The sequence below is a fragment of the Stegostoma tigrinum genome, chromosome 5 (assembly GCF_030684315.1).
Source record: "Stegostoma tigrinum isolate sSteTig4 chromosome 5, sSteTig4.hap1, whole genome shotgun sequence".
Lineage (NCBI taxonomy): Eukaryota > Metazoa > Chordata > Chondrichthyes > Orectolobiformes > Stegostomatidae > Stegostoma > Stegostoma tigrinum.
This window is the reverse complement of record NC_081358.1, coordinates 98,357,023-98,377,009: the sequence shown is the minus strand read 5'-3', so window position 1 is coordinate 98,377,009 and position 19,987 is coordinate 98,357,023. Positions and strand designations below refer to the sequence as shown.

Sequence of the window (19,987 nt, the reverse complement as noted above, 5' to 3'; positions counted from 1 at the left end):
CATGTGATCTAACTTTTCTAACCAGTCTACCAAGCAGAACCCTGTTGAATTCTTGGCTAAAGTCCATATAGACAATGTCTATCACTCTGCCCTCATCAATCCTCTTGGTTATATCCTCAAAAGAACTCAAATCAAGTTAGTGAGACACTATTTCCCACACATAAAGCCATGTCAAATATGCCTCAACAGTCCTTGCCTGCCTCTCCAAATCGATGTAAATCCTGCTATCAGAATCCTCTCCATCAACCAGTGACATCAGACACACCAGCCTATAGTTCCCTGGCTTTTCCTTGCAGCCTTTCTTAAAAATAAAAGCACAACACAGCCAGCCTCCAGTCTTCTGGCACCTCAACTGTAGCTGTAGACAATACAAGTAGCTCTGCTATGGGCCCTGCAATTTCTTCCCTGGCTTTCCACAATGTTCAAGGATATGCTTGACCAGGTCCTTGAACTGGACCATGGACCACATCACCAGTTATTTCCCCAAGTTCCCTAGCTTCCACATCTTTCTCCACCATAAATAGTGACGCAAAATATTCATTTAGTATCTCATCCATCACCTGTAGTTTCATACACAGATGGCCTTGATCTTTAAGGCGCCCAATTCTCCCCCTAGTTGCTCTTTTGTCCTCAATGTACTTGTAGAATCTCTCCAGATTCTCCTTAACCCTATTTTCTAAAGCTATCTCATATTTCCTTTTTGTCCTCCTAGTTTCCCTCTAAAGTATGTCCCTACACTCAAGGGATTCATTTAGTTTCAGCTGTCTGTACCTGACATACGCCTCCTTCTTTTTCTTGACCAGAGCCTCAATATCTCTATTCATCTAGTGTTCCCTGCTCTTATCAGCCTTGCCTTTTCACTCCAACAGGAACAAACTGTCTCTAAACTCTCATGATCTTACTTTTGAAAGCCTCCCACTTGTCCATTTACCGGCAAAAAGCCTACCCGAATCAACTTTTGAAAGTTCCTGTCTCATACTATCAAAATTGGCCTTGCCCCAGTTTAGAACTTCAACTGTTGTATCCTTGGTAGACTGGTTAGAGAAGTTATCCTATTGTATAACTATTTTTAAACTAATAAGCTAATGGTCAATGGTCCCAAAGTGCTCCTCCAGCAACAGCTCAACCACTTGCCCTACCTTACAGCTCACGAGAAGGTCAAGTTTTGCTACTTCTCTAATAAGTACATCTACGCATTGATAAAGTACGTTTTCTTGAATACATTTTAATTCCTCTCCATCCAAGCCCTTAACACTATGGCAGTCCTAGTCTACGTTTGCAAAACTAAAACCCCTATTATTTTCACAGAAATCGGAGATCTCCCTGCATATTTTCTCCTCAATTTCCTGATGACTGGTGGGGGGTAGCTATGTTAACGTGGCATTCCACTAGTTGGCTCTGAATGCCAAAATGAACTACAAATCTGACAGTTGGTTTTATGTTATCCAATTATTTATCCACACAAAATAAAACCCTAACAACATGTATGGTGCACCAACATTTTATGATATTTTTATATTCGTTTTTGGAATGGTGGTATTGCTGACTAGGCTAGCATTTATTGCCCAACCCCAATACTCAGAAGGTGGTGATGAGCTCCCTTGTTCGACCTCTGCATTCATTGAGGTGTAGGAACACCTACAGAGTTGCTGGGAGGATTTTCCAGGATTTTGACCCATCCACAGTGAAAGAACATCAAGAACTAGGTTCCTAGTCAGGATAGTGAGAGGTTTGGAGATCAATTTTCAGGTTGCGGAGATCCCATGCATTTGCTGTCCTTGTTCTTCGAGGTGGTACACATCACAAAAAGGAGTTTCCAAAGCAGACTTAGTGAGTTAATGCAATACATCTTATGAAGTGTACATACTGCTGCCGTTCAGCCTTTGTGGTAATGTGAGTGTAAATTTAAGGTGGTGGGTGGGCTGACAATCAAGCAGCCTACTTTGTCCTGCACAAGGTCAAGCTTCTTGTCTGTAATTGCAGCTGTACCCATCCATACATGTAGATAAGGTGGCTCCAAAGGCATTTGGAAAATTTGCCAAGGCACAGGATACATATATACTAAAATAAGTTGGTTATCCTGGAATTATATAAAATGCTGGTTAAGGCTACAACCGGAGCAGTATGTGCTGTTTTGGTCACATAACAGGCGTGATTGTGTGGAGTTTCACCAAGATGCTGCATGGGCTGCAGGGTCTGAAATATGAGGAAAGATCGGTTAGGGAGAGGTTTCTTTCCTTGGCACAAAGGTTAGAGCAGATCTAACAAAGATGCATAAAGTGATGAGAAACATCGTTTGGAATGAAGGAAGGCACTCTTCCATTAGCAGAGGTGTCCAAAGCTAGGGGACACAGATTTAAGGTAGAGGTAGAAGGCAAAAAGAGGAATATGTTACAATCAGAGGGAACTCACTGCCTGAAAGTATGGTTGAGTCAGAACCTTATAACATTGAGTAATATTTCAATAATCTGCATTGCAATAGCCTCCAGATCCACAGTCCAAAAGCTGGAAAATGGAATTAGGGACACAAGTTTTTCCATGTCAATAGGTCTTACTGATGGTGGACAGGCATTTGTAAGACAGGAAGTGAGTAATGCATCACAGAATTCCCAACCTGTGTCTTCATGCTGTAGTCCTGCTATTTATATGGCTGGTTTAATTCAGATTTTGGATAATGGGAATCCCACGGATATTGACAGTGCAGGGTTCAGTGATGATACTGCCATTAATTGTCAAAAGGGCATTGCCAGAATTGCTCTTGTTGGAGATAGTTATTGCCTGTCATTTATGTGCTGCAAATGTGACTAACCAGTTTTTAGCCTCAGCCTCAATGTTGTGCAGGTCTAGCTGCATAAGGATAAGGGCGGCACGGTGGCTCAGTGGTTAGCACTGCAGCCTCACTGCACCAGGGATCTGGGTTCGATTCCCACCTTGGGTGACTGTCTGTGTGGAGTTTGCACATTCTCCCAGTGTCTGTGTGGGTTTCCTCCCACAGTCCAAAGATGTGCAGGTTAGGTGGAGTGGCCATGCTAAATTGCCCATAGTGTTCAGGGGTGTGTGGGTTATAAGGGGATGGGTCTGGATGGGATGCTTCAAGGGGCTGTGTGGACTTGTTGGGCTGAAGGGCCTGTTTCCACACTGTAGGGAATCTAATCTAATCTAAAAACTACTTCAGGATCTGCAGTGTTACATGGATGGAAAGTGGCTGGATTGTCCTGGTTTTTGTGGACACAATGTTCATCTTCCTCATTGTTGGGTAGATTCCAGTATTTCAGCTGTACTGAACTGCCTAACAAGGGACAAATTCAAATTGCACCATCTTTCATGATGGGACCTGAGCCCATGCCCCCAGAACATTAGCTTCGGTTTTTAAATTCTCCAGCTCTTGATATTAACACTACACCAAACGAGCTATAAAAATGCTAAAAATACTCAGCAGATCTGGCAACCTCTGTGGGAAGTAAAGCAGAGTTGACATTTCTGGACTGAGGTCTTTCGCCATAGCATTTCTAAACATTTGTTATCATTGATATGACAACCAACCAAAGCCTAAATGCTGACAGCATTTGGGCACTGCATCATGCAAAATGTGATATCATCCATGTTCAGTCATTACAACCAGCAATTTGAGTGGTTTAATGCAAAAAGCTGAAACCTTAACATGCTTTCAATGCAATAAAACCAACGTCTTTGGAAACTCCTGCAATAAAACTACCAAGTGCATTTTACAGTAAAAAAAGTCCCAGGTTATGCATATTTAAATGATCATCACATTAATCCACAGATAAGGAATCAGACTTAAGCCAATCAAACAGTTTTAATTTTAAACGAACATTCTTCCTCATTTATTCCACAGAACCTTACTTGTAAAGTGTGATGTCTAAAGGGGCTTGTGATTTAGAGGAAGCCTGTTCCCTCGCCCAATTTCTATCAATATTTTTTGCCTCTTCGTAATCTGCCGAGAACATGGAATAGTATCGCTTTGCATCTTGAGGGTGTCTTGCATCCAGGGCATCTTGCAGACTCAGATGGAAAGATACAGGGATGATGGGAAGTATGCTAACATACCTGTAAGTGAATAAGCAGTATATGAGGTCTGCTTAAACAGTAACACGTAGGTTTGTTCCTTAGCTGTAGCTTTTAACAGTTTGTTGGAATACCCATAAAAAGGGTAGAACTTACTATATCGCACTAACAACTTAAAAAGTAAACAAAGATGCAGTAAATAATTTTTTTTCAGAGATACTAGGAATTGTAGATGCTGGAGAATCTGAGATAACAAGGTGTAGAGCTGGATGAAAACAGCAGGCCAAACAGCATTAGAGGTGTAGGAAGGCTGACGTTTCCGGCCTAGACCCTTCTCCACAAAAATGAAGAAGGGTCTAGGCCCGAAATGTCAGCCTTCCTGCTCCTCTCACGCTGCTTGGCCTGATGCGTTCATCCAGCTCTACACCTTGTTATTGCAGTAAATAAATGTTAGTGACCAGGGAATGCCAAGAGTAGACTCTCAAAGGCCTAAGGAATGTGGAACGTATCATGATAAGAAGTTTAATCTACGCTTTAGAGGAAAGACACATCTTTATAATGCCACTAGACATGCATTATATATCTCAGTTTAAGAATTCATTTAATTATTGAAAATTCCTGAGGAAATGCATCACACAGATTCTGTTAAACCATCAGTCAAATTAAACAGACCAGAAAAAACATGGAATAAAAAAAAGTGTTGAAGCTTCTAAATACTGTCGCCTACACATCTTATTTCTCACAATCATATAGTTACTTAGGAGCCTCAACATTAAATAATTAAATAATGAACCCATGGAGCAAAACAAATGGAGAGCTTAATCCAGTGACGCTAACAAAGTGATGACAACATCACCATGAAAAATACACACATCCAGTGCAATCACAGTTGTAACCACGAGATTTATCTTTGAATGAATTTGGAAACTTAAATAAATCTACCTTCCCATTTGATAAAGGGCTTTCTAATCTCTTGTAGAAAAAACTCTACACACTCAAATACATTGTTGCACACACCCTATATAGATGGTTTACCCATTTAATCAAGATGTTCTAAATTATGGGCTTTTGATAGCAAAGACAGGGAGAAATTATTTCCATTAGTACTTAATAAGAGGACACAGATCTTTTTGATAATGTACAGAAAAGTGGGTACATGAGAATTTTATTTAAAGTATATTTCAGATCATAATTTTCTAGCTGGAAGGCTGACAGACACAGATCAGTAGTCACTTTTAAAAAGATGTCAAACATCTACTTGAAAAGGAGCAATATGCAAAATAGGGCAAAATTGGAGAGGAAACACCTCCATCAAGAAGCAAACACAGACATTGGCTTCCTTCTGTACTTCATGATTCTATGAATGCTCGAAGAGACTAACTGAGTTAGTGGTTATTGCACCTTTCAAGGGAAAGTGGATCAAACTATTCAGCAAGGGAAGATATGAGGATCTGGTGAGGCCATGTGGCAGTCACAGTAGGAGCCCATTTAATCAATACATTCTGTCTTGCCGAAAATCTTTATGGTTGTTTTGAACAGTTGGTTTCACAATATTGCTCTTTCCAAATCCTTCAGTCACACAGAAAACCACATTAGTCTATCAGCCGTCTTCAAAATTACTTACTTTCTTGCCAATGTGTTATTGTAATAACTGAAGAGAGTTGGCCAATGTCTGAATGATAGTTTTCGCCACATCTCCTGATCCTGAATCCCCCACGTGATCTCTTCTTTGAAATCATTCTCTGGGGGACTGGTATCACTACGGACCTGCTGTTTGTCATCTTCAATTACACTTTCAGGGTTGGGCAAAGGTAAGACATCAAGAGGATTTGGATTCTTGTTCTGATCTGTGCCACGTGACTGGTTCTCTAATGTTGGGTTTACATCTGATGGAAAAGCAGGCAAACTGCTCTTAGTATCTCCCCTCTGGAAAACCCCTGGTGGAACTGCAAGAGGTGGTAACCCACTATCTCCTAGTGGGCTCTGTTCAGCAACCTGAGCTGTCAAAAATGTCCGGAGGCCAGCAGGATCAGTGTAAACCAAGATGCCAATCCATATTACTGTACCCACCTGAAAAAGAAAAATAATGAGATTTAGGTATTATCAAATTCATCACAGTAAATTTACTTGTTTTAAAAAAACTTGCATTTATATTTTGTAACTCTTCGTTTAAAAACAGAAGTGCTTTAAAGACAATTAAACACAGAGACCAAGGAAGCAAAGTGTCACAACCTACTGGGGCAAGTTGATTCTGAACCTCCACGCCTCCCAGGGTGACCAGAAAAATTAATGACAATCAAAATATGCAAAGTCCCCAACTTACCTGTCTAGAGGATTCAAGTGAACAGAAAACACTAATCAGCTCCTCGTACTAAATGAGAAGTATTGTTTATTACAAAAATATACGCTTTAGCCACAGGTGACAAAACAATGAACTATCAACATATAACTCAATTTGTTGAAACCCAAACCCCTACACTCCACCTTAACAAGCTGTCTACTTAACGAGATTTGTTGATGGCTGCACAATATTCCATTTGGAGCTACTCAGACACTGAAGCAGCCAGTATCCACATGCAACAAGGCCAGGACAACATCCAGGCTTGGACTGAAAGCGACAAGAAATATTCACGCCTCACGAGTCACGCAATGACCATTTCCAACAAAAGTGAATCTAACCATAACTCCTTAACATTCAAAAGGCATTACCATCATGAATTCCCACCATCAATATCCTGGGATCACCAGTGACCGGGAACTTAACTGGATGAGCTTATAAATGCTGCAGCCAAGAAAGCCGGTCACAGGTTCGGAATTCTGTTGTGTGTAACTTGCCTCTTGTCTCACCAAAGCCTGTACAATATCTTCAAGTAACAAGTCAGGAGTTTAACATTTTAACACAGATCTGTAGCTCAGGTTGTGGTTGGAGTTGTCTGGTTCGCTGAGCTGACTGGCTTTCATGCAAATGTTTCAATGCTGTTTTGCCTCTACTGAAGCACTGTTGTTCTGTCCTGCTCTGAATTTATTTGGTCTGGTCTGTCATCAGGAGTACATTGGAATGCCTGGATGGGTACAGCTCCAACAACACTCAAGCTTGACACCATTCAGGACAAATTATTCAGCTTGGGTGGCACAGATTCAGCACTCAATGTTCGCTGCCTTCACCACCTCAATTGCAGCAGTGTATATTACGTACAAAATGCACTGCATTAACTTACCAAGCATTTTTGGCAACATCTTCTAAAATCATGATCCTCCATGACTCAGAAGAACCAAGAGCATAAATGCATGGAAACCAACACAACTGCATGTTTTCCTCAAAGGTGGAAGCAGAAGGCAGTGAAGAAGAGAGATGTCATGTTTGCCAACATCATGATAAAATTTGAATACAACAGCAGGGATGGCTTGTTGAAAATTAACGGGGCCTTGCTGAGACCACAGCTAGATTACTGGGTACAGTTCTGGTCTCCTCATCTGATCAAGGATGTTCTGACCACAGAGATAGTACAACAAAGGTTCACTAGACTGATTCCTGTATGGCAGGACTGTTACTTGAGGAGGGACTGGATTGGTTAGGATTATATCACCTAGTTCAGAAGAATTGGAGGAGGATCAATAGAAACATATAAAATTCTAACAGAACTAGACAGGATAAGTGCAGAAAGGACATCCCCGATGACTAGGGAATCCAGAACCAGACATCACAGTGTAACAGGGCTGAGATGCGGAGAAATTTCTTCACCCAGAGTGATGACTATGTAGAATTCTTTCACAGAAAGCAATTGATGCAAAAACATTGAATGGTTTCAAGGAGGTGGATAGAGTTCATTGGGCTAAAAGGATTAAGAGAGTACAGGGAGGAAGTAGTCGCAGGGTACTGAGTCGGAGGATCAGCCGTGAACATATTGAAAGGTGAAGCAGGCTCAAAAAGCCAGATGGCCTATGCCTGTTTCTATGTAGCCACACACCATATTGACTTGCAGCCTATACCTTCATTGTCACTTGTTGAAAATCCTGGAACTCCTCTTCAGACAGCAATGTACATATATCTGCACCCAAAGTACCCAGAAGTTCAAACACTACCAAATTCTCCATCGCAAATTAGCAATGGAAATTAAATGCTAATTTCAATTAAGGACTAACTAGCAATATCTACATCCCACTAAACAATAAAAACACAGCAAATAAACATTTCTACAATATTAAAAATTGGAAATAACAAACTTTCTAATAAAGTTCTGTAGGATGATCAACATTCTGGACAAATTTAAGTAATACAGTGAGGTGTGCAGTATTTTTCTTTTCATCTCTCACTACATGGAAAACTTTATCTTTTCATTTAAGTCCGGAGAGAATCATTCAGTATGGATGTTAATCTGCCCTTTTCATTTCTAGGCATCACTGACTAATTGGGTATCATTCGTATCTTTACTGGTATGTTTGAGAAATTATTATAAGTAGAAACAAATCTCTTCTGTCAGATAAATTATATTATAGGAATAATAAAGTACTCATAAATGTCAGCGGAGTGAAGGAATCTCAAATGATCATCCAAAGGAATGTAAGCAACAATATAATAAAAGCCTCAGTGATAAAATAAATTGAGAAGTCAAACCAAAAAAAGTTGAAACTACTTCCTATCGAGCCTAACAGATTTGTAGCTTATTACACACGCATCAAACACAATCCATTTCTTACCATAATGATTCTCTGTGCAAGTCGCGTCCGAGCCAGAAAATATACTACCCTCAATCTCTTCGGCAACCGTAAATTTCTAAAAGACGACGTCTGCAGGGAGATGGTGTACGGAGCTGAAGTGCGCATCATAGGTTGACGTTCATATCTCTGTTGCCTTGGAAGTGACTTGGAGCGAGGCAACCTCAAATGATCAGTGATTTCTTGCACAGCCTCTGCTGGAAGACGCCTATTAAGGTCAGCAAGCTGATAAGAAACAGAGAAGTCATGAAAACTGCAATAATAAATTAGAAATTAGGAGATGTAAAACGTCTTTAAAATATGAGAAACAAAGAACTGCAGACACTGGAAATCTTAAACAAAGACTGAAAATGGCAGAGAAACTCAATAGGTCTGGCAGCATGTGTAGGGAGAAAACAGAATTAACATGGAGAAGCATCATTGGGCTCGAAACACTAACTCTGTATTTTCCCATAGCTGCTACCAGAACTGCTGAGCTTCTCCAGTAATTTCCAATTTTGTTTCTTTAATATGTATATTCTTACACTGCTTTCTCTCTACATCAGTCATGTTCCTGTTATAACAGGCTTACCAGCATCATACATGTGTGTATACAAAAATTATATTTTAAGTAATAGTTTATAATTTCTGCTGCAAATTCTTGACAGTGCTGCCTTGTTTTTTAGTTTTTCATTTTTTAATACAGCCAGAACATTTTGGCCAAAATACACCACCTGTGCTTAGATCTTATGGATCCTCTTCCCAATAACAGTTCAGATCATGCTGCCTACTCACGTGTATCTGAATATTTATATTGCTGCTTAATATTAATTATCTAGATCTTGAAATCCAGGAAAAAAAAATTAAAGTGTGCATGTTCCGGAAACATTTTAAACTGAGGAAGATGGTGTGGAACTTTAAAAATATCCAGAGATAAATTGGGAAAAGTGGGCATAGGGCAGATAGGTGAAGCTCAAGTAATAAAGTGTGAGGTGATACATTTTGGTAGAAAGAACGTGAAGAAAAAGTATTTCAAAGGGTACTACTGTTAAAGTGTGCTTAGTCATTAAAGTTGGCACCATACATCAAGATCAATTTTGTGGTCTTGGAAGGGATGCAGTATAGATTCATCAGAAGCAAAAGAAAAAGCCGGGAAAGGTTGTATAGACTGCCTTGAACTGAACCTTTAAAATAATAATTTGGTAGAGCTAATAACGAGAAATTATTTCCTCTGATGAGAGTCCAGAATAAGGAGGTATCATTATAAAGTCAGAGCTAGACCTTTCAATGGCGATCCCAGACAGCACTTCTTCACACATTAGGTAATATCAATCCTAAAATTGGTCCCCCAAAAAGCTGAAGTTAGATCAACCAAAATTTTAAAAATGATTGTGGTAGATTTATGAGAGACATTAATGACTAGAGAATCAGAACAGGTAGAGGCAGTTAAGAAACTACAGCAGAAATTGCTGGAGAAACTCAGCATTTTGACCCGAAATGTTAATTCTCCTTTCTTTCCACAGGTGCTGCCAGAACTGTTTCAGATTTGCAGCATCTAAAGTTCTTGGGCTTTTTTATTTGGAGGGAATTAAAACGGATGAAAAGTGACTTGACTAAATGATGGACATTAACAAGTGACTGAATAGACCACTGCTATTCCTGTGCTCCTTGTTCGGGAACTGGGGAAAACATTTTCTCCCCTTAGAAAACACTTACAGTGTTGTCAGCTACAGGGACAGTCAAAGCCCAAAGCTTTGTCAATTGTTATAATATACACTAATAACTAATAAACCACTGCACTACTTGGTTGGGTACAGGGAGAGAATGCACAAGGAAATTGTACCTACTAATATCATAGCACTATAGGAGGTCTTTTAGAAATTATAATAAAGACCTAGAACATGAACAGGTACCAAAGAAATACATGAAACATGATGTCAGCAAATACGGTGACCACTTTGCACACAGGGAGGAGCATTAATTTAGTGGACAGCTCATTTATCTCTACTGGTGTTGGTTGAGGGAGGAATGTTGCCTCGGACAATTCTTTATCAAACGATACCTCTGCTACTCATCACACAACTCAATTGCCGAAATCCACAACCTCTCAAACAATTCTTCACTCCCTCAGTGCTTCTCAGCAGTGTCAAAAGAGTATACACTCAAGGCTTTGAGTGGTTCTTAAAGCCGCAATCTTCTACTATGTAGAGAGAATCTCACTAGTTAGCGAGCAAAGCTGACGCTCCATAATGTTAGATTCAAAATTAACTGAACTCAAGAGTATGACAGACTTATATTACCTCCATGCGACGGATATCAATGGATAGCACTGTTGTGAAGAAAAACATCTGCAGAAAGAAATCGGAAACAAGTCCAACCACTGCAAACAGGCAAAATTCCTGTAAGAATTGGATAGGTGGGGAACGGGCAAGTGGGAAAGATACACAGAACAAAATAAGAAAGAAAAGTTCAATACATATTTTTTACTTTCTGAAAGTTAAGACATGAACAGCACATTTGAAGAAGCAACACAAAAATATTAAGCAGAACGGCGCGGCACAGAGGCTCAGTGGTTAGCACTGCTGCCTCACAGCGCTAGGGACCTGGGTTCAATGCCACCCTTGGGTGACTGTATGAACTTTGCACATTCTCCTCGTGTCTGCGTGGGTTTCCTCTGGGTGCTCCGGGTTCCTCCCACAATCCAATGATGTGCAGACTAGGAGGTGCTAAATTGTCCGTAGTGTCTGGGGATGGGTCTGGGAGGGACACTCCGAGGGTCGGTGTGGACTTGTTGGACCAAACGGCCTGTTTACATACTGTAGAGATTCTATGATTCTATGAGCAAAACTTAGGGCATATTGTCAGAATGTTGTGCAATTACAATTAAACAGTATGATTCAACCCAAAGCTTGTTGTTTGTCTTGTTTGTCAAAAGTGAATTTTACATTTTAAAATCACCATTTACCTCTGCATACACATGCTACTAGTTTACTTGCATTTCACTTGGATTTTGCTGTTCAAAAATAAATTCTAAAGCCAAAACAGCAATATTCAGCTCAGATACGAATTTTATTAAATCATTACTTTCAGGTAGAAAGCAAATCAATATATTACAAAGCCAACAATGACAACAATGGTATCATTTTATTTCTTCTCTCACGAGTCACAAAGTCACCTTAATCCTACTTGACCATTGGGTTGGGTTCTCATTAGACAGAGATGGCTAGTTGTGATTTAAACTGAGGGTCACCATATCTAGAGCAAGAAAATTGAACCCATGCTGTTGACATTACTTTACACTGTAAACCAGCCATCCATCCTGGCTGTCATCAACATTTAACATTTTCTCAGCTTAATCTTGAACTACAATTCAAATATAACCTTTCTAGATCCTGTCAATTTCCAAAACCATAAAATTTTGCTTCCTCTTCTATCTCCTCAAAAGTAATCTGAAATCTTTAAACCTCATTTTCCTGTCCCCTAATCTATCATGTCCTTGCTTATCTGGCTGTCTCCTGTAAGAGCATTTTGACACTATAACAAAAAATAATACGATTCAAATTATGAGATTTTGGGTTGAACTTTTAACTCGTATTCTTCATTGCTATGTGCAAGAAGCTGCAAATCCAATCACTCAAAAGGACTCCAAAAAGAACAGCTGTGGGCTCCAAGAATAGATGCAGATTGACTGAAGTAGGTTGCACAAGATGCAAATGTTAAGGCACACATACTAGAAGTTGCATACCATTTGCCAATTGGATTAAAAGTCTCCAGGTGTCACATTAGCGATGATCCTAATGAACGTCTTAGATACTACTGCAAACTCCGAATTTTCCCCGATTTTCAATTGCATTCTGTTTCTTGTCATAAATTTGTTATTTTTAATCACTATTCCCTTTATCCTCAAAGGAACACTAGCTTTGTGAGCCTCATGTTTCCTGCTTAACAAGAATCCAAACTGCAGGGCATCGGGGTGGGAAGAGATAATCACATACTTTATTTCAGGAGGCAATCACATACATCCCTTAGGCTAAGTAGAACTTTATAGCGGGTAAATAATGGGGCAAGAAGCCATGGCTGAAATTCTGGCAGGTATATGGATCCATAATGATGGAGGAGTGTTTTTTCTTGACTTTGACAAATAGGCACAAGGTACTTATGGAGGAGATTAAGGATTGCAAGCTAGATAGACAAATTGATCATTGCACTATAGTCAACAAACTATTTAGGAAGACAGTGTAAGAATATACATTTTAAGGAAACAAAACTGGAAATTACTGGATAATTTCAGCAGGTTTGGTGGTGTTTATTTTGATTGGTACCGATTTGGATGTTGTTCAGCAACTTAGCCAGTCTAAACCAGATGTTAATGGACTTTCCAGTGTGTGCACTCTTCCGGATACTGGCTTATGAGTTTTGTTACTCAAGTTAGGTCGAATGGGATTCTTTTGCTGTTTCGAGCCTGCTTATCAGCAGCAACAACAATGATTTGCTGGCTCAGATCCTGAAAAATAAATGCAACTGTTTGGCCATAGCTTGGCTTTATTTTAGGGTTCTGCTGAGGGCTGATCTAGAGTCCCTCTGTTCAGGATACATCCTGAGTAAGGCTATGCAGTTGCCTTCACTCAAGTGGTCTTTCTTAAGCTCAGTCAGACTGATAAGGGTGTCCACTTCCTTCGCAATACACTGCAATTCATATGTTCCACTTGCCATATTTGCAAACGATAAAGCCAGTTGTAGTGCCTGTTTCAAGTCCAACTGGGCTTCAGTTAATAGATTCTTCTGCATGGCTATATCACTAATTGCACTCTTGTCCCAATGAAATAATCCACAAAGGCTGGTATCCCGTAACCAAGTCACCCTTCATTTACAGCTCTCAGACTGAACATAATGTCTGACACTTCTGCTCCTGTCAGCTAGGGTTCCTTAACTGGACTAGATTAATCAACCTGCCTCAATCAGGGGTCATACTCTATGACGTCCACCTGGCTGACCTGGTTAAAATCACTATGCTACTATATATTTTTGTAGCCTCCTTACATCCTCTTCACAGCATACTTTCCTATTTATTCTTGCGTAGTCAGCAAATTTTGCAACCATACATCCTATCTCTTCATCTCAGTAATGTGTCCAAGCTGCGAACCCTTGAGGTGCCACCATCAATCCCTGCAGCACACCAGTCATTACATTGTGTCAACCTTATACCTGTAAGCCAGCCAATCATCTTTCATGCTAATATGCTCCCCCCAATGCCATGAGTTTTTAATTTTCCACAAAAAAAACTTATCAAATGCTTCGAGAAATCTATGCACATTACATTGACTAGTCCTATCCTCAGTGGCTTAAAGCAATAACATAGACTAACAAATGATTTAAACCACAAGAGAAGAAGCCAGTTTTTGTTAAACCAATATCCCACCAAACTTTCAAATACATATAAAACGACCTCAGCACCATCTAAGGATCATACACCTAGCATTGGAGAAACAGACTATTTGGTAACTTATCGGGATGTCATTGTTTGTAGACTGTTTTCTGATTTTAAAAAAAGACTACTGTTGAAAAGCACTTCAAGTCCTGAGTTTGTAATAGCTGATTTATATCAATGCAGTTTATCATCTTTACAGCCTCTTGATAGTTTGGAGCCATGATTTAGAAATGATTCCTCCATAATTTTTGCTTTCATATTCTTTTACTTGGGAAATGTTAAGAATAAAATACATGGTCCAATTGAAAGTAATAGACTGTTTTGATCTTCAATTATAAGTAGAGATGAAGGAAACAGAATGCAATTGAAAGCAAGAGAGAACTAATAAAACCTTTCAAGATATTCAAACAAGATAAATTGTAAGTCGCTTAACATATTCACATATCTTTTTTGGTTCAAACTTCAAGGCTTATGTTCTAAAGGTTCTGAAAATTTGTTTTCAATTTAATAACTTTATACAGAGGCTAGAAAACACAAAACTGCTCAAAGAACATCACAATTTTCAAAGTAACTTTTGAGTTAATGATTGGATAGTTAAGAGTTATTAATTTACTACTAATTCTTTAAATACAAGTGTTTTGAACATTTGGAGTGGGCACTTAGATCACAATGTGTTTTCTAGCTCTGCACACAGCTGTGCATACCACAAAGAAAATATAATGTGCATAAAAGCATAATTTTGCAATGCTGCTATCTAATCACATTACACTCATTGAGTCTGAGAGAATGTTCTACGGAGGTTTACTGCAGATTTGATGGGCTGAATAGCTTCTATCTGTACCGTATGAACTCTAAGATTCTATTCTATGATCTATAACATGCAAATATTCTACACAACAAATGCACAGACTATCATCTGCAGTGATGTATCATCAGTATACATTATACAACACAGTAGATTTTGAAAATAAGTTTGTTAGCTTTTAAATTTAGGGATGCTTAATGAGGCATACCAAGTATAACATGAAAAGGAGTAAAATCAGAGCAACATCGCGCCAAGTTTAGGTCTGACACTACACAAATGACTAATCTTTATGTCTGCGTTCCAACCATAATCGTATCATCTACAACTTCAATAGAAGAGTGAGTCGAGCCGGAAGCTGAAGATAGGATGCAATGCATTACTAATGGGAGAAGGTTAATGTTTAATTGAAAATACCTTACTGATCCTAAAAATTCAAGTACTTTTATAGCGCATCAAAACAGTTCCTCTTAACCTGAAAGTTCGACAAATTACAAGAAATACCTGAATAGCTGGAACTAGGGTAAAGTAACCAATCAGTATGATAACAAGTTCAGTAGCCATATTCTTCATAATGGACCAGCTTTCATTGCTTAAACCTAGACAAACAAATTACAGGCATATTACCAGAATGTTAAAGACGTAGAAACCCACTCAACTGTTTTACAGCAGTCAAAGTTATAAAACTGCTAAATGCTTTTCTGCATTATTTAACTAAAAAAAAAATGAGATCATGACTTCACATGGTATGAAAACATGTCCTAATTATCTGATAAAATGATGAAACATAAACAGTAATTACTGGAAAAACTTAAGAGTTTTGGAGTATCTATGGAGAGAAAGCAGAGTTAACATTTTGGATCCAGTGGCCCTTCTTCAGAACAGGGCTCAAACGTTAACTCTACTTTGGCTCTGCAGAGTTACCTGCTGAGTTTTTCCAGCAATTTTTTTTCTAATTCCAGCACCTGCGGTTCTTTGATTTTTTTTGTGTTTAATGGTAACATGCTGGTTGGGCCAGTAGTCTAATGAACATGAAAATAATTACAACATCAAGAGAAAAGCAAAGATCTAAAAATTCACTTCAGGGAAAGCAATCAGTCATCACCATCTCATCACCTGCATGTGGCTTTAATTCCACATTGGGGTTGGATTTTAATATGCTCCCATGTTAAATAGCAAACCTTTCAGTTTTAGAAACATAATTTATGAAGAAGATAGAGCACCGCCAACTTTCTAAGATGACAAGAGTTGCCTTTCAAGCCATACATCATCCTGACCTTGAATTATATTGCCACTGCTTTACTGGCGCTGGGTCAAATAATGGAATTACCTTTCAAAGAACATTGTGAGCATACGTACACTCAAGATCTGCATAAAGTAGTTCACCATCATCTTTTCATTTCTTTATTCATTCATTGGATGATGGTGCTGCTGGCTAGGCAGCATTTATTGTCCATTCCTAATTGCCCAAAGGGTAGTTAACAATCAACCACATTACTGTGGGTCTAGAGTCACATGTGGACCAGACCAGGTAAGGAAGGCACTTCACTTCCCTATAGGACATAAGTGAACCAGATGGGTTTTTCTAACAAATCAGCAATGGGTTCAGGATCATCACTGAATTCTTAATTCCAGGCATTTACTGAACTCAAATTCCACCGCCTGCTGTGGCAGGATTCAAACTCAGGTCCCCAGCATGTTACCTGGGTCTCTGGATTAACAGTCCAGTGATAATACTATCACCTCCCCATCTTCTCACAGGCAAAGATGAATGGACAAGAACACTTGTCTAGCCAACAGCACCCAAATGCCTTGAAGGGAATTCTTGAAAAGACAATCTTGCCAGTATCACCCACCTGTCAATACCATTCAACTCAAAAACAAATCAGTATCCTAACATTTATTAAAATTACAAGGCATGCACTAAGGGCTTTATCCGTTTTAGTTTAATCCTTAAACAGAAAGCATACAAGAATTGGTCTCAGACTGATGGGCTGGATGCGACAAGTGGGATCATGCAGCCTCAACACCATGAAAAGTAGTAAAATCAGAGCCACATTGTGAGACATTTAGGTTTGACGCTAGACGAATAGCTAATCTTTATGTCTGTATTCTAACCATAATCATATAATCTACAACTTCAACAGAAGAATGATCTGAGCAAAAAGCTGAATATAATATTCAATTCATTCATGAGTAAAGGACAAATTAAAATACCTTACTGACCCTAAAAATTCAAGCGCTTTTATTCTACATCAAACCAGTGCTTCCTAACCCAGTGGACAAATTATAAGAAATACGTGAATAGCTGGATTACATCAATGTTTATATCAATGACTTAGATGAAAGAAGTGAAGGTGCTGCTACTAAAATCGCAGATGATACAAAAGGTAGGTAGGCAAGTATATTGTCAAGATAACAGAAGGAATTTGCTTATGGATATGGATGGGCTGAATGAGACGGCAAAAATCCAGCAGACGACTATCCATTTTTTGAGACAAATTGAACATAAAAGGAGGTAGTGCTTTGTAGATGAGGCCACATCACAAATACTGCGAAAAAGCTTGGCTTCCTTATTTAAGGAAGGATGTTAATGCATTGAAGCTGGATCAGAGGAGGTTTACTACATTGATATCTGGAATAGTGGGTTTTCTTATGAGAATAAGAACATTGAACAGTGCAGCACAGTACAGGCATTTCGGCCCATGACGTCGTGCTGACCTATTATCCTGCTAAGGTCAATTTACCCTGGATACCCTACATTTTACTATACACCATGTGCCTATCCAAGAGTCGTTTGAAAGTCTCTAAAGTATCTGACTCCACTGCCACTGCCAGCAGCGTATTCCACACGCCTACCAAACTTTGTGAAGAACCCACCTGTGGCATCACTCCCAGGCCCCACTGTTGTGTGAATTCTGCCAAGCCAGCTCTGAGCATGCCCCCGCAGAGATGGATAACAAACAGTGCTAGTTAAAACCAAATCACTTAGCTTGACCCCGGTCTCACTGGTGGTCAGCAGTTATGGTCAAGTCTTCTCTATCGAGGTCAGCTTCTTAACAGAAAAGGCAAAGTTTATTATTTAGCTCTAATGGTTGACATTTTTTAAATGATTTATTTAAATAATTACTCATTCAAGGTATCAATTTATCATTCTGGAGTTTGTTGCTGAAATTAATATTTATTGCTGTAGGAAATCTCACCTTTTGAAAATTTGCTTAACATCGTCATTCAACTGAGTGAGAGGAAAATTTAAATGTAAACCTCTTGCTCTCTGAGAAAAGGTCAGATAAAAATATTATGCAAGGCTAGGGGGACAAAATACCACAGACTGGCACTAGGCAATGATATTTGATTGAAGAACAGGTGCAGGCATGATGGGCCAAATGACCCTGTTATGCACCGCAACAATTCTGTATTTCCAAAATGCTGCCTGTCCGGCATTTTCTATTTTTATTTCATAATTCGATGTTGAGTTTTGCGTGGGGACCGTGATTTAAAACATAAATAATTCCATCAAAAAACGTGAATCCATCTCTCATTTTATCATCAATTATTGAATTGGGAAAACTGGCCTGGGGAAAGATGCTTTGGGAGGCTGACGGCAGTAGTTGAGGGAAACACAGCAAATGAAACTTTAAATAATGCATTTTTTTACCTTGTGCTATTCGTAGTTTGACTTCAAGATCAACAGGTGTGGAAACAACTGACTTAGTGAGAACAAGGACATTCTCCAAACCAATGACCACAACCAGGTATGGAAATATTTCACTTTAAAGAGAAAAACATGAAACAGCAAATTAGAACTGTTTAAGAAATCAAATATAGATTGGCCAACCACTTTTCCAAACACTTCTGTTAGTTCATTAGCATAACCATAACTTTCACCTGTCATTTCAATTCTCACCCCAATCTGGCTTTTCTAACCCTCAGCATCCTACGGAGCCCAATGCAACTTGAAGGAACACCATCTCATCTTTTGATTAGACATTTTTTTTGCTTTTTGGAATATGGAGTTCACCAGCGTCTGATCATAACCTCCTGGTCCTTTGTTTTGTTTTTGTATGGTAGCTGTGGGTGATGCGTTTGTTTTCCATGCATGTACCTCCTCAAGAGGAATCTTTTGGATTGTTTGCTTGTCAGTTAACTATAGTTATATTTAATAGTATACAGGTGGAATTAACTATGCTTCACCTAAGCACAAACAGAAAACATTTCTTAAAAATGAGGTACGACTGAATTCGGCAATGAATGTCTTGCAATTATTCACAGAATGAAACAGAGTAAAGACTGTCTCTGGCATAATCATTCATTAACTGTTTTCAAAACAGAGCACTATAATCACATCCTGTTGCACCATCATAGCTTTCTCCATTTAATGTCTCCAGCTTTCCATTTCATCACAGGTTGTCCTTTTGTTCACTCCTCCCCTACACACAACTTTCCGTGCTCTGCTTAAAAAAACTCTCTGAATAGCCCCAATTCCAACGAGGGATCGAGTTGAACATCAATTTAGTTTCTGTCTCCAGAAATGCTACAGAATCCTCAGCATTTCACCACCATTTACATTCTTACTTCGGTGACGTATGTTAGATGCATAGCTAACATGTAAAAGGGTGTGGCAGCATATTTTCACAACTGTTGTTTCACAAACATAAGCAAGTTCAACAAACCTCTAAATGCTGAATTGATTGAAATAGTGTAGAAGTATTCCTTTACATCTCCACAATTATGGGAGACTCACCTTCTGCTCCCTTGAAGCCCTTCACACTGACCCCACTTCACATACTAACTGTTATGCTGGCTGATATTGTAAATGGCTCCTGCTCTACTCTGCCTCTTTCAAAACCAATGTCACTGCCCTGTCCACAAAATAACACACCTTTTACAACTCAGTGTGAATACGCAATTAGTTCCACTCTCACCCATCACAGCCCAAGCTAAACCAGCAATTCCTTTACTTTTATTCCACGCCATTTTCTCTGACATTCAAATAGCTGCTATGAACTTAGCACAAAGACCGAAAAGGTGGGTGG

The 19,987-nt window shown here is 39.2% G+C and overlaps 1 protein-coding gene across 9 annotated transcripts in view; it reads right to left on the bottom strand.

Annotated features, from left to right (window-relative positions):
* The window catches only part of scap (SREBF chaperone), a 120,315-nt gene that overhangs the window by 35,671 nt on the left and 64,657 nt on the right, over positions 1-19,987 (bottom strand). For all 9 annotated transcript variants that reach the window (XM_048529072.2, XM_048529068.2, XM_059646168.1 and 6 more), the window contains 6 exons: positions 18,610-18,722; positions 15,456-15,550; positions 11,022-11,120; positions 8,725-8,967; positions 5,651-6,096; positions 3,865-4,068 (listed from right to left, as the gene is read on the bottom strand). In XM_048529072.2, the coding sequence (XP_048385029.1) occupies positions 3,865-4,068; positions 5,651-6,096; positions 8,725-8,967; positions 11,022-11,120; positions 15,456-15,550; positions 18,610-18,722 (1,200 nt within the window). The remainder of the gene's footprint in view (positions 1-3,864; positions 4,069-5,650; positions 6,097-8,724; positions 8,968-11,021; positions 11,121-15,455; positions 15,551-18,609; positions 18,723-19,987) is intronic.